Below are 11,380 nucleotides of genomic sequence, written 5' to 3' on the forward strand. Positions count from 1 at the left end.
TCTGAATACTTATGTAAATAAGGTATTTCTGTATTTTATTTTGTAGAAATGTGAAAACATTTCTTTGCTAAAATGTTATTATTTAACGAGGCAAGTCAGTTGAGAAAAAAATCATATTTAAAAATGACAGCCTACCCCGGCCAAACACGGACGACATTGAGCGCCACCCAATGAGACTCCCAATCACTGCCGGGTGTGACGCAGCCTGGATTGGAAACAGGGCCTGCAGTGACGCATTATGCACTAAAATGTAGTGCCACTTGGGAGCCTTTAAACGTAACTGTTTAATGCAGCCATGCAGGTACAGTGGCTCCCATATGACAGATACGGTGAGTCTAAAGGAGCACACAACAAAAAATATACAAGGGCTACATAGCGAACATAACAAATACAGCGGTTTATTATGGATTCTCGTGACAATTAAGTTGGCATACACTACGCAGTGTATGTGAATTGACGCTTTTTACTCTCGCACGCAAGTTTTGACATGGTTTCGGCTTAACAGTGAAGAAGGTGGACTTTGTAGCATGTATTGCGCAAGTAGTAAATTGAACTCAAACTAATAAAAAATCTAAAGCTAGATATCATTGTGAAGGCAGCAAAATGCTTTCTGGATCTCCAGGACAGGCGGAATTGTTACAGGGAATGAATGAAGAGGCTACCCCTCCCAGGTTCCTGAGCCTGTGTGGGGATCTGAGTATACCTTTTAATCCGACTGAAGGAGTAAAGTTTTTGTTTACTTTAGAAATTTAGAAGTATCTTTTTTCACCTTTCCCTTATCCTTGTTATTTTGAGTAAACGTTTATCAGTTTTCACCCCATCCAGTAGATGGCAGACCGCCAGAATACCATAGAAGGAATAGCTTCCTGCCTTCCGTTCTGCTTCTGCGTACAATCATTTTTGTGTTAGGAAGTCTTGTGTACTTGTCGAAATGGCCGAGGGTGATATCGAGGAATTCATTGAACAAAACAGGCATCTGTCCGAGCTTGTAGATACATATCGTGGTATCTCCGAAAGTGAAAAACATTGGAAGGCCAGAAGGGCATTCCTATTCAGAAATATAAACGACTTTGAGGACCCACACATTGATCAGCTGCTTGCTTTGTCCATGGTATGGGCCAACAACGTGTTTCTTGGCTGTCGGTGAGTTAACAATAAATACCCATCGCGTGCATTGACTTCTTGACTTGCTAATTAGCTAAAATGCATTTTAACTTAATATACCAAATGTATGGCATGCTGACTAACTGCTGTACCTATATGTTCTCTCAGATACAGTACAGACCTCTTGGAGAAAGTGAATGAAATGGCTGAAGGAATTGTTGTGGAGGATGCCCCTGTTTTCAAAACCAGAGATGAGATCATGAAAAATCAGGTTGGTTATATTTCATACCAAAATAATGCTTCCTCTTCCTGCCTTGCCTTGCCTTCTTTCATGAACACAAATCTAGAAAAGTTAAGACTGTTGAAAGCAATTAGGCAGGTGTCTAGTCTCTAGCTATGCCTTCCAAAACAGACCAAAGGAGGCAAGGTAAGTGTAAGGACACGAACCATAATCATTTTGTCTTCCTCCTTCAGAAACGATGATTGGATGACCTGCTCCGTCATGGATGGATTACGTTACTGTCCAACTTTACTCAGCTGCATATGGTTTTAAAATGTCATTTTAATAACATGCAAGCTTCTTGTTTTTTTTTTGTGTGTATTACAACATATGTAACACAAGCTAAACATTTTATACATTAAAATAATTTTAGGTGACTTGCCTGACTCAATATCTAATAAACTTGAGGCCCATTATGAGAATAAAATGGGTGGGAAAATGTTGCAAGAACAAAGCATGGTAAGGCCAGGAATATGCCGTGTGATGAGTTATGCTTTTTACATGTTCAAAGTTTGCAGCTGTGCATCTCAGATTCAAGTACCATTTTTGAAGGTGTCCAGAAAACGGCTTTCCATTTGGTCTTCACATATTCTCAGTTCTCCCAAATTACCCCAGGGTGAACATTGTACTACCTTGATTCCTCCCCTTTGCTTCCTCAAAACGCATTGAACCAGAGGGGATAAACCTCAGATCTTCTGCGCCAATGTGCTTTCTACAGTTTTTGCTGGGATGTAGTTATGTCCAAATTGTAGGAAACAACCTTTTTGCAACAAGTTTCTATTAAACAAATTCAGGTAGGTCTGTCCCCGTTCCGTATAAGAAACATCTTACAACTGACATGAATACACTCCAGGGGTGTATTCAATTAATTACAGAAACTGTTTATAAACCAAACCGAGCATACGAAGCAGGGAAGAACCTACCCGAATTTGTCCTACTGTGAGCCAAAATTGTGTTCTCCGTTGCAAAACGTTTTGCAATAGGATCAGCGTAATGGAAGGACCTATGTTCAACAGAAGCTTGTTTTGCTCCGTTTAGTTCTTAAACCGTTTTGTTATGAATTCACCACACACATCAGGCCCTGGAGCGTGCCCATTGGGCATTAAGGGGAACACTGCCCCGTCAGTCTTATCTACTACCTCTGGTTGCACATTCCCACAGATCCCCGGTCTACTAGCTGGTATATATTTGGCTCTTGGGAGGTTCCTGGTGGCCTGCTACTCCCCATTGAGGATGCAGGGATGAGGATTATTTACCCTAGTCCCATCAACTCTGGACCTCAACCAGTTCCACTCCTTTTTTCATTGTTCCCCTCTAATCAGAGACTGATTTAGACCTGGGACACCAGGTGGATGCAATTAATTATCAGGTAGAAAATAAAACCAGCAGGCTCTGTACCTTGTAGTGTAAGAGTTGAATATCCCTCCGCACAAGACTCACAATGCCACAGCTGCACTCAAGTAAAACAAATGAGCTGAAATCAAAATCTCAAAGTCTGAAAAATGTGTTATGTTTATACAGCATAAGTATACATTGTTTTGTTTTTAGAGTAAATTCACAAATGTATAACACATCCCTTCTAAGGTGAAATAAACCATGAGCTACAATATGACCCGTACTGTCTCACAAAAAAAAATCTCAAGCAAGCTACTTTTCATTGGGTACAAGATAAAGTGAAGAGAAATGCAAGCGTGAAAAAAAAAACATTTCCAGGCTTGGAGAAAAAGCAGATGCATGGATTTGTGTTGCAATCAGCCCTTATTCTGTAGTCCTGATGTGTCTGGTTTCCACTATCTGTCCATGTTCCTAGATGAGCCAAACTCCAAATGTCCTCTTACAAAAGTGCCACTGTACTTGAACTCGATAAAACTGTTACAGATCACATCAGCCATCTTTTAGAAAAGGTTGGCAACCAGTTTCTTTTTTGTCGACATGCAGAATGCCCTAGTTATCGTGATGAATAGTACTGACTCCTTTTATTCAGGAAGGTAATTTGAAACTACTACCAGGATGGGGGCAAGAGAAGCTGTCTGCTTTATAGCTGGACAATTGGTTTCAAATTAATGCTACATGACAAACAATGCAGAATTTGAGGAAGCCACTCACTCAACAAATAATGTTTTATGGTTTTCTACCAATTAAGTTATGTTCAAACCAAGAGATGTTACAAAATAAGTCTGTATAAACTAAACAGTAACAGCATCAATCCAACAAAAAATATATATTACAAATTATGCTTGCAATAACTTATTTCACATCATGCAATAAAAAATAAAAAAAATCAGATTTTCCTCAGTTGTATTGGCAAGCAAGTAAAAGGCCCTACTTGTTTTTTAAAATTATTTTCTGGTGGCACTTTAGTTCTTCTGATGTTGACTTCTTTTCTTGGGGGACCTAAATGAAAGATGTAAGTATTTGATACGAGTGATGAGAAGCCGGGGTGGAAGATGTGTTAGGAGTCCACCCAGCTCTGCTCCACGATGGCAGAAACTCTCTTCTCATACTCCCGCTTGTTTTCTTGATAAAGCTGTGCAGCCTGGCTGTTTGCTGGACTGTTAGGATTTGGCTCATCCAACAGCGACTGTCGACACACACAAAAAGAGTGATTGAATGTACCGGTATGAAACTGGTTCTTGGACCCCTACACCGGTATGAAAGTGTTGGGTTCTTGGACCCTACACCATTATGAAATAGTGTGTGGTTCTTGAACCCTACACCTTTAGTGAGGTAGCCGAGTCACAGTCTTATGTATATCGAGGAGCAGAAATACCACAACAAAATATAGGTAACACTATGTATATGGTCTGTAGAGCATCTACAGATGGACTATCTACTAACCCTTACTCTAACCGTAAACTTAGCAAGCAGTTTGCTTATCAACCGATAGTATGACCATCTACAGATGGACTATCCAAATAAGGTGTGACCCAAAGGTTGCTGCTATAATCAGATATCTACTCTGCAATGAATTGTTTTCCCCACAGAACATACTGCAAAACAACAATGAAGTACACAACATAAAGAAACTTACATTTGTAAAATATAGAAACACACAGTAATATATTATGATGTCAGACTGATAGAGGAGAAGATTACAAACCAACCTGGATAGACGTCAGAATGGACGACACATCATATGTGGGGCTCCAACGATTCTGAAGGATGTCTAAACATATACTGCCATCTGCATAAACTACAAGATCAAAATAATTGTTTTAATTTCTAAGAAACATTTATACACAATCATGAAACAGAATAGCTTACTCTCATTAAAAAGTGAAATGCTGAAAAGTTCATAATGTGTTCCCTATCCCATCAAGAACATGGCTAAAGTATTTAGGACATCTTGAATGTGTCCATAAGGACTCTTACCATTTGGGTGAAACATTTTGGAGATAAATCGAACCGTGGGTGGCTTGTTAGGGTACTCTTCTGAAAATTCTATCACAAGCTTAAAAGTTCCTGCGGTGACAAGGTCAAAAAAATGAGTTGTCACATACACCGGATATGTACAATGAAATGTGTTGTTTTACAGGGTCAGCCTTTATCGAGGCAAAATACATGTCTTGTCCACTCCCACCCCACAGTCTGACATGACTAATATAAGCCTGAATATGAAGGCTCACCCAGTATATATGCAAAACTCAAAAGGCAGCAGAGTCATGAACCTGTCAAAATATATCACACTTTAGAATGTATTTATACTTTTTTTTAAACCTTTAACTAGGCAAGTGAGTTAAGAACAAATTCTTATTTACAATGATCCAGGCCAAACCTGGACGACGCTGGGCCAATTGTGCGCCGCCCTGTGGGACTCCCAATCACAACCGGATGTGATACAGCCTGGATTCGAACCAGGGACTGCCTCTTGCACTGAGATGCAGTGCATTAGACCGCTGCGCCACTCAGGACCCCAAAAGAATACAAAGACTGACTTTGCTCTTGGTTAGGACGATTGCAACCAGTTCATGAGTTAAAGTAATATTATGATAAAATAAGTTTAGTAATTGATTTAGTAAAACATTTTTACTTACCATCCTCAAACGGTGTAGCCACAGGCCTGCAAATAAAGGGAGGAACAATTACTTGCACTGTAACAAATTAATATTAGCGATTTGACCCTGACTACCAAAACAAACATATTGCCACAATACCACTCCTTATACACTTCCCCGTTGTAACAAATACAATCTTGATACGGCCTATTAATAGCAAATTACAATAGAAGGTAAATAAATGAGCATGATAATACCATACATTACTGGGATTAATACAAATGCTCTCATTTCTAATTAACTTTATATATGGCACACTGGCCTTCCACAGCTCAACAACTACATGTCACCATCTAGCCTAACCCTCAGCCAACACACACACACACACACCTCCCTCTCTGACTAAACCACAGCTCAACTTGCCCATATCCACGTTATCCGTACGGTCCTGGTGCCATGCCAGGATGATCAGACTGGCAAAATGAGAAGGGTGGCTTTAGAACACTCACCCAAAAATAACCGCGTTCCAAAGCATGATGTTATTCTCTGATGGAGCACCACTCACACCAGTTGGTGGGTCTTCTTGAAGTCTGAGGAAAGAGAAACGGAGAGAAAACAATAGAATTAAACTTAAAACCCAGATGACTGTTTTTAGAAACAAGAAGATATCTATGTGCCTTCTTCTACCATGAGTACAAAAGTTATGTGAACAAGAAAATAGTTCAACAGAAATGCTTTTGCTTGGTTTCCATTGGATTGGTGACTGATTTTAATGCAAATATTCTAAAATCTGCACATAAAAAAATATGCAAATTTTCCCACCAATGATGTTCCCATCAAATTGACTTGTTGCAGATAAAACGCTGTGCATGATAGCATAGTGCACATAAAAATAACTTGTGGTTAAATTACCATGTATTTTCAACACTACTGATGTTGCGTTATAGTGAATGTCCCCACTCAGATCTTGGAACGTGTGCTCTAACCAACAGCTCACAGATACAGGGCAGGTAGGCCACCTACATGAGATTATTATGGACAAAATAATTTATATATTTTTTGTCAAACGGCAGCCAAGCATCAAACATGTTACCAGAATAAGACCCTCAATATTTATTGGAAAGGCTCATCACCTTGCACTTTCACCACCCAGTGAAGTTCCTAACTTATTTAATCTGTAGCCTAATAAACTGAATGCTTTCACAGTGGGAGGATCACACAACATATCGCATACTTCGATATGGTTATAATATCAATTATAGGTCGCCCGATTAATCGGAATGGCCGATTAATTAGGGCCGATTTCAAGTTTTCATAATCGGAAATCGGTATTTTTGGACACCGATTTGGCCATTAAAAAAAAGAAAATTCTACACCTTTATTTAATCTTTATTTAACTAGGCAAGTCAGTTAAGAACACATTCTTATTTTCTATGACGGCCTAGGAACGGTGGGTTAACTCCCTCGTTCAGGGGCAGAACGACAGATTTTCACCTCGTCAGCTCGGGGGATTCAATCTTGCAACCTTACAGTTAACTAGTCCAACGCTCTAACCACGTGCCTCATTGCACTCCACGAGGAGACTGCCTGTTACGCGAATGCAGTAAGCCAAGGTAAGTTGCTAGCCAGCATTAAACTTATCTTATAAAAAACAATCAATCATAATCACTCGTTAACTACACATGGTTGATGATATTACTAGTTTATCTAGCGTGTCCTGCGTTGCATATAATCGATGCGGTGCGTATCGTTGCTCCAATGTGTACCTAACCATAAACATCAATGCCTTTCTTAAAATCAATACAAAAAAGTATATATTTTTAAACCTGCAAATTTAGCTAAAAGAAATCCAGGATAGCAGGCAATATTAACCAGGTGAAATTGTGTCACTTCTCTTGCGTTCATTGCACACAGTCAGTGTATATGCAACAGTTTGGGCCGCCTAATTGGCCAGATTTTTACGTAATTACGACATAACATTGAAGGTTATGCAATGTAACAAGAATATTTAGACTAATGGATGCCACCCCTTAGATAAAATACAGAACGGTTCCGTATTTCACTTAAAGAATAAACGTCTTGTTTTGGAGATGATAGTTTCTGGATTCGACCATATTTATGACCTAAGGCTCGTATTTCTGTGTGTTATCATGTTATAACTAAGTCTATGATTTGATAGAGCATTCTGACAGCGGTGGTAGGCAGCAGCAGGCTCGTAAGCATTCATTCAAACAGCACTTCCGTGCGTTTTGCCAGCAGCTCTTCGTTGTGCGTCAAGCTAAATGTTAAAAGGAACCACCAGCTTTCATATGTTCTCATGTTCTGAGCAAGGAACTCAAACATTAGCTTTCTTACAAATGGTATGAAATAGTCCTATAATAACTACAACCTAAAAAATCACCTGGGAATATTGAAGACTCATGTTTGCATGTTCTCATGTTCTTTACTTTCTTCTCCAACACTTTGTTTTTTGCATTATTTAAACCAAATTGAACATGTTTCATTATTTATTTGAGGCTAAATTGATTTTATTGATGTATTATATTAAGTTAAAATAAGTGTTCATTCAGTATTATTGTAATTGTCGTTATTAGAAATAAATATAAATGTTAATTTTTTAATTTTGTAAATATATATATTTTTATTTATTTAAAATCGGCCGATTTACCAGTATCGGACTTTTTTGGTCCTCCAATAATCGGTATCAGCGTTTAAAAATCATAGTCGGTCAAACTCTAATATCAATATTGGCACATGAAAAAAGGTGTTTCCACTGTCATTACTCACGTAATTAATTTTTACAGACAAAATGATCCAACTTGTCTAGCATATTTTGTCACTAAATCCAGCAGTGTCATTGCAAAAACTCACCACGTAAAAAATCTAACTTTAACAGCTTTCCTTCATGCACAAGGTAAACTGTATTTCTCAGATCCATCTACAAGTCTCTACAGAAAATACCACCACAATTAACCCTGTTTACCGTTAGCTCCCTCCCCACTGTAAAAGGAAAGGCTACTGCACAGTGCTGCTATCCATTGTGAGTCACATTTTAATTATGCTTTATTAGGGTAGTACTTGTAATGTTGTTGTTCCCTGCAAGGAAATCTTGATGCTGTCAGATACTTGTCTTGTGATGTAGGCTACAAATACATATCTTATGAACAATGTAGTTCAACCAGTATGTGTTCTGTGAGATATAATTCAACAAACCATTGATCAAACACACAATGCTTATCAAGGAATGCTCCACACTCCAAGGCCAATAGGTGGCAGAGGCAGCCAAGTAGAGTAGGGTAGAATAGGATTATAATGTTACTATACAGTTGAAATCGGAAGTTTACATACACTTAGGTTGGAGTCATTAAAACTTGTTTTTCAACCACTCCACAAATTTCTTGTTAACAAACTATAGTTTTGACAAGTCAGTTAGGACATCTACTTTGTGCATGACAAGTAATATTTCCAACAATTGTTTACAGATTATGCCACTTATAATTCACGTAATCACAACTCCAGTGGGTCAGAAGTTCACATACACTAAGTTGACTGCCTTCAAACAGCTTGGAAAATTCCAGAAAATTGTGTCATGGCTTTAGAAGCTTCTGATAGGCTATTTGACATCATTTGAGTCAATTGGAGGTGTACCTGTGGATGTATTTCAAGGCCTACCTTCAAACTCAGTGCCTCTTTGCTTGACATCATGGGAAAACCAAGACATATCAGCCAAGACCCCCCAAAAAACATTGTAACAAGTCTGGTTCATCCGTGGGAGCCATTTCCAAACACCTGAAGGTACTACGTTCATCTGTACAAACAATAGTAGGCAAGTATAAACACCATGGCACCACGCAACCGTCATACCACTCAGGAATGAGACTCGTTCTGTCTCCTAGAGATGAACGTACTTTGGTGCGAGAAGTGCAAATCAATCCCAGCACAGCAAAGGACCCTGTGAAGATGCTGGAGGAAACGGGTACAAAAGTATCTATATCCACAGTTAAACGAGTCCTATATCGACAACCTGAAAGGCCGCTCAGCAAGGAAGAAGCCACTGCTCCAAAACTGTAATAAAAGCCAGACTACGGTTTGCAACTGCACATGGGGACAAAGATCGTACTTTTTGGAGAAATGTTCTCTGGTCTGATGAAACAAAAATAGAACTGTTTGGCCTATAATGACCATCGTTATGTTTGGAGGAAAAAGGGGGAGGCTTGCAACCCAAAGAACCTCATCCCAACCGTGAAGCACGGGGGTGGCAGCAACATGTTGTGGGGGTGCTTTGCTGCAGGAGGGACTGGTGCACTTCACAAAATAGATGGCATCATGAGGTAGGAAAATAAAGTGAATATATATTGAAGCAACATCAATACATCAGTCAGGAAGTTAAAGCTTGGTTGTAAATTAGTCTTCCAAATGGACCATGACCTCAAGCATACTTCCAAAGTTGTGGCAAAATGGCTTAAGGACAACAAAGTCAAGGTATTGGAGTGGCCATCACAAAGCCCTGACCTCAATCCTATAGAAAATGTGGGCAGAACTGAAAAAGCATGTGGGAGCAAGGAGGCTTACAAACCTGACTCAGTTACACCAGCTCTATCAGGAGGAATGGGCTAAAAATCACCCAACTTATTGTGGGAAGCTTGTGGAAGGCTACTCAAAATGTTTGACCCAAGTTAAACAATTTAAAGGCAATGCTACCAAATACTAATTGAGTGTATGTAAACTTCTGACCCACTGGGAATGTAATGAAATAAATAAAAGCTGAAATAAATCACTACTTTTATTCTGACATTTCACATTCTTAAAATAAAGTGGTGATCCTAACTGACCTAAGACAGGGAATTTTTACTAGAATTAAATATCAGGAAAAACTGAGTTTAAATGTATACTTCTGACTTCAACTGTATATGCACATCTACACGAGTCTCCATGGAGTTCCTAAGTATCACCTTTTTCCATTGACAGGTGTGCTACAGACTCTTCTGGAGACAGACATTGAGCTGCTATAGTGTAACTAATTGGCTTGACCAGGCAGATGCCATCTGGAATCAAACAGACGGTAGCTGCCAGGGCTTTACATGAAGCCCTGGCCAGGTGGGTTTGTCCTCATCAGGAATAAATGCCTACTTTTGAAACCTATGCCTCATCCCAATTTTTTGAGTTTCTCCTTTCACATAACTGAATACTTATACCATTGCCTACATAAAATGTTGCTGAATGTTGTCCCTATATACATAGGTCTGGAAATACGGCATTCAAGAGCAGGGCAACACAATCAGAAGTTAGGGTTGTGTAACACCTGTCCGACCATCAGTACACTGAGATTAGCAACCTAGCTAGTTTACTAGTAGTTTAACTCAGCTAGCGCATCCTTTTTTATCGATACAAATCAAATACATTTGGTAGGTATCTAACCTTATTAAGTTAATAAGTATTAAGAGTTTAATTTCATTACTAAACTATCTAACGATAGCTAAATACAGAGGGACAGACGAGTTCGATTTAGCTAGATGACGTTACTGTACCTAGCTATAAAAATAAGTAAAAAACAAGTTAACGTTAGCTGGTTAGATAGCTAACATCTGTATGACAATGTAGTTCTAGCATGCATTCTAGCTGGCTAATTGAAGCAACATTATTGACCTAGTACTACAACTAGTTAGGTATCAGACAGTCAGTACAAAGTACTCAATTAATGACTGGCTCTATGATTAGCTAACGTTACCTACAAACAACAGTGTACATGTACTGCAGGCCTCAAATTAGCTAACGCGTTAGCTAGCTAAATACAACACACAAGAGCAGAGCCAAAACGTTGCACTACCTTTTGAAATCTCTCATAAGTCTTCTTCTAGCCGGAGTAGACATGATTCAAAAACGTAAAAAATTATACTTTGGTCATAAAAATCTGTTGAAACCCGTTTTATTTTGGGTAAATCTTCCGTCTGTGCCCTTTTCTTCTCTCCAAAACAACTACAGTGACGTCATGTACTTCCAC

The 11,380-nt window shown here is 39.0% G+C and overlaps 2 protein-coding genes across 2 annotated transcripts; one reads left to right on the forward strand and one right to left on the reverse strand.

Annotated features, from left to right (window-relative positions):
• The first annotated feature begins 234 nt into the window (after positions 1–234).
• LOC124013660 (CDKN2AIP N-terminal-like protein) lies at positions 235–1,761 on the forward strand. The gene is made up of 3 exons (XM_046328037.1): positions 235–1,143; positions 1,273–1,375; positions 1,579–1,761. Exons 1-3 carry the CDS (start codon positions 932–934, stop codon positions 1,585–1,587), a joined length of 324 nt encoding a protein of 107 aa, XP_046183993.1. The 5' UTR covers positions 235–931; the 3' UTR covers positions 1,588–1,761.
• Positions 1,762–2,878: 1,117 nt separating this feature from the next.
• Positions 2,879–11,366, reverse strand: LOC124013653 (ubiquitin-conjugating enzyme E2 B-like). The gene is made up of 6 exons (XM_046328026.1): positions 11,207–11,366; positions 5,889–5,969; positions 5,419–5,444; positions 4,757–4,846; positions 4,489–4,577; positions 2,879–3,965 (listed from the first exon to the last, which is right to left on the reverse strand). Exons 1-6 carry the CDS (start codon positions 11,248–11,250, stop codon positions 3,837–3,839), a joined length of 459 nt encoding a protein of 152 aa, XP_046183982.1. The 5' UTR covers positions 11,251–11,366; the 3' UTR covers positions 2,879–3,836.
• Positions 11,367–11,380: the final 14 nt, after the last annotated feature.

The sequence above is a fragment of the Oncorhynchus gorbuscha genome, linkage group LG02 (assembly GCF_021184085.1).
Source record: "Oncorhynchus gorbuscha isolate QuinsamMale2020 ecotype Even-year linkage group LG02, OgorEven_v1.0, whole genome shotgun sequence".
Taxonomy (NCBI): domain Eukaryota; kingdom Metazoa; phylum Chordata; class Actinopteri; order Salmoniformes; family Salmonidae; genus Oncorhynchus; species Oncorhynchus gorbuscha.

Excerpts from the sequence above, each read along its gene's own strand:
- LOC124013660 (XM_046328037.1), top strand. The coding sequence starts at position 932 with ATGGCCGAGGGTGATATCGAGGAATTCATTGAACAAAACAGGCATCTG. Across the intron at positions 1,144-1,272 it reads AACGTGTTTCTTGGCTGTCG|ATACAGTACAGACCTCTTGG; the intron begins GTGAGTTAACAA and ends ATGTTCTCTCAG.
- LOC124013653 (XM_046328026.1), bottom strand. The coding sequence starts at position 11,250 with ATGTCTACTCCGGCTAGAAGAAGACTTATGAGAGATTTCAAAAG. Across the intron at positions 5,970-11,206 it reads CTTATGAGAGATTTCAAAAG|ACTTCAAGAAGACCCACCAA; the intron begins GTAGTGCAACGT and ends CTCTTTCCTCAG. Across the intron at positions 5,445-5,888 it reads TGGAACGCGGTTATTTTTGG|GCCTGTGGCTACACCGTTTG; the intron begins GTGAGTGTTCTA and ends CTTTATTTGCAG.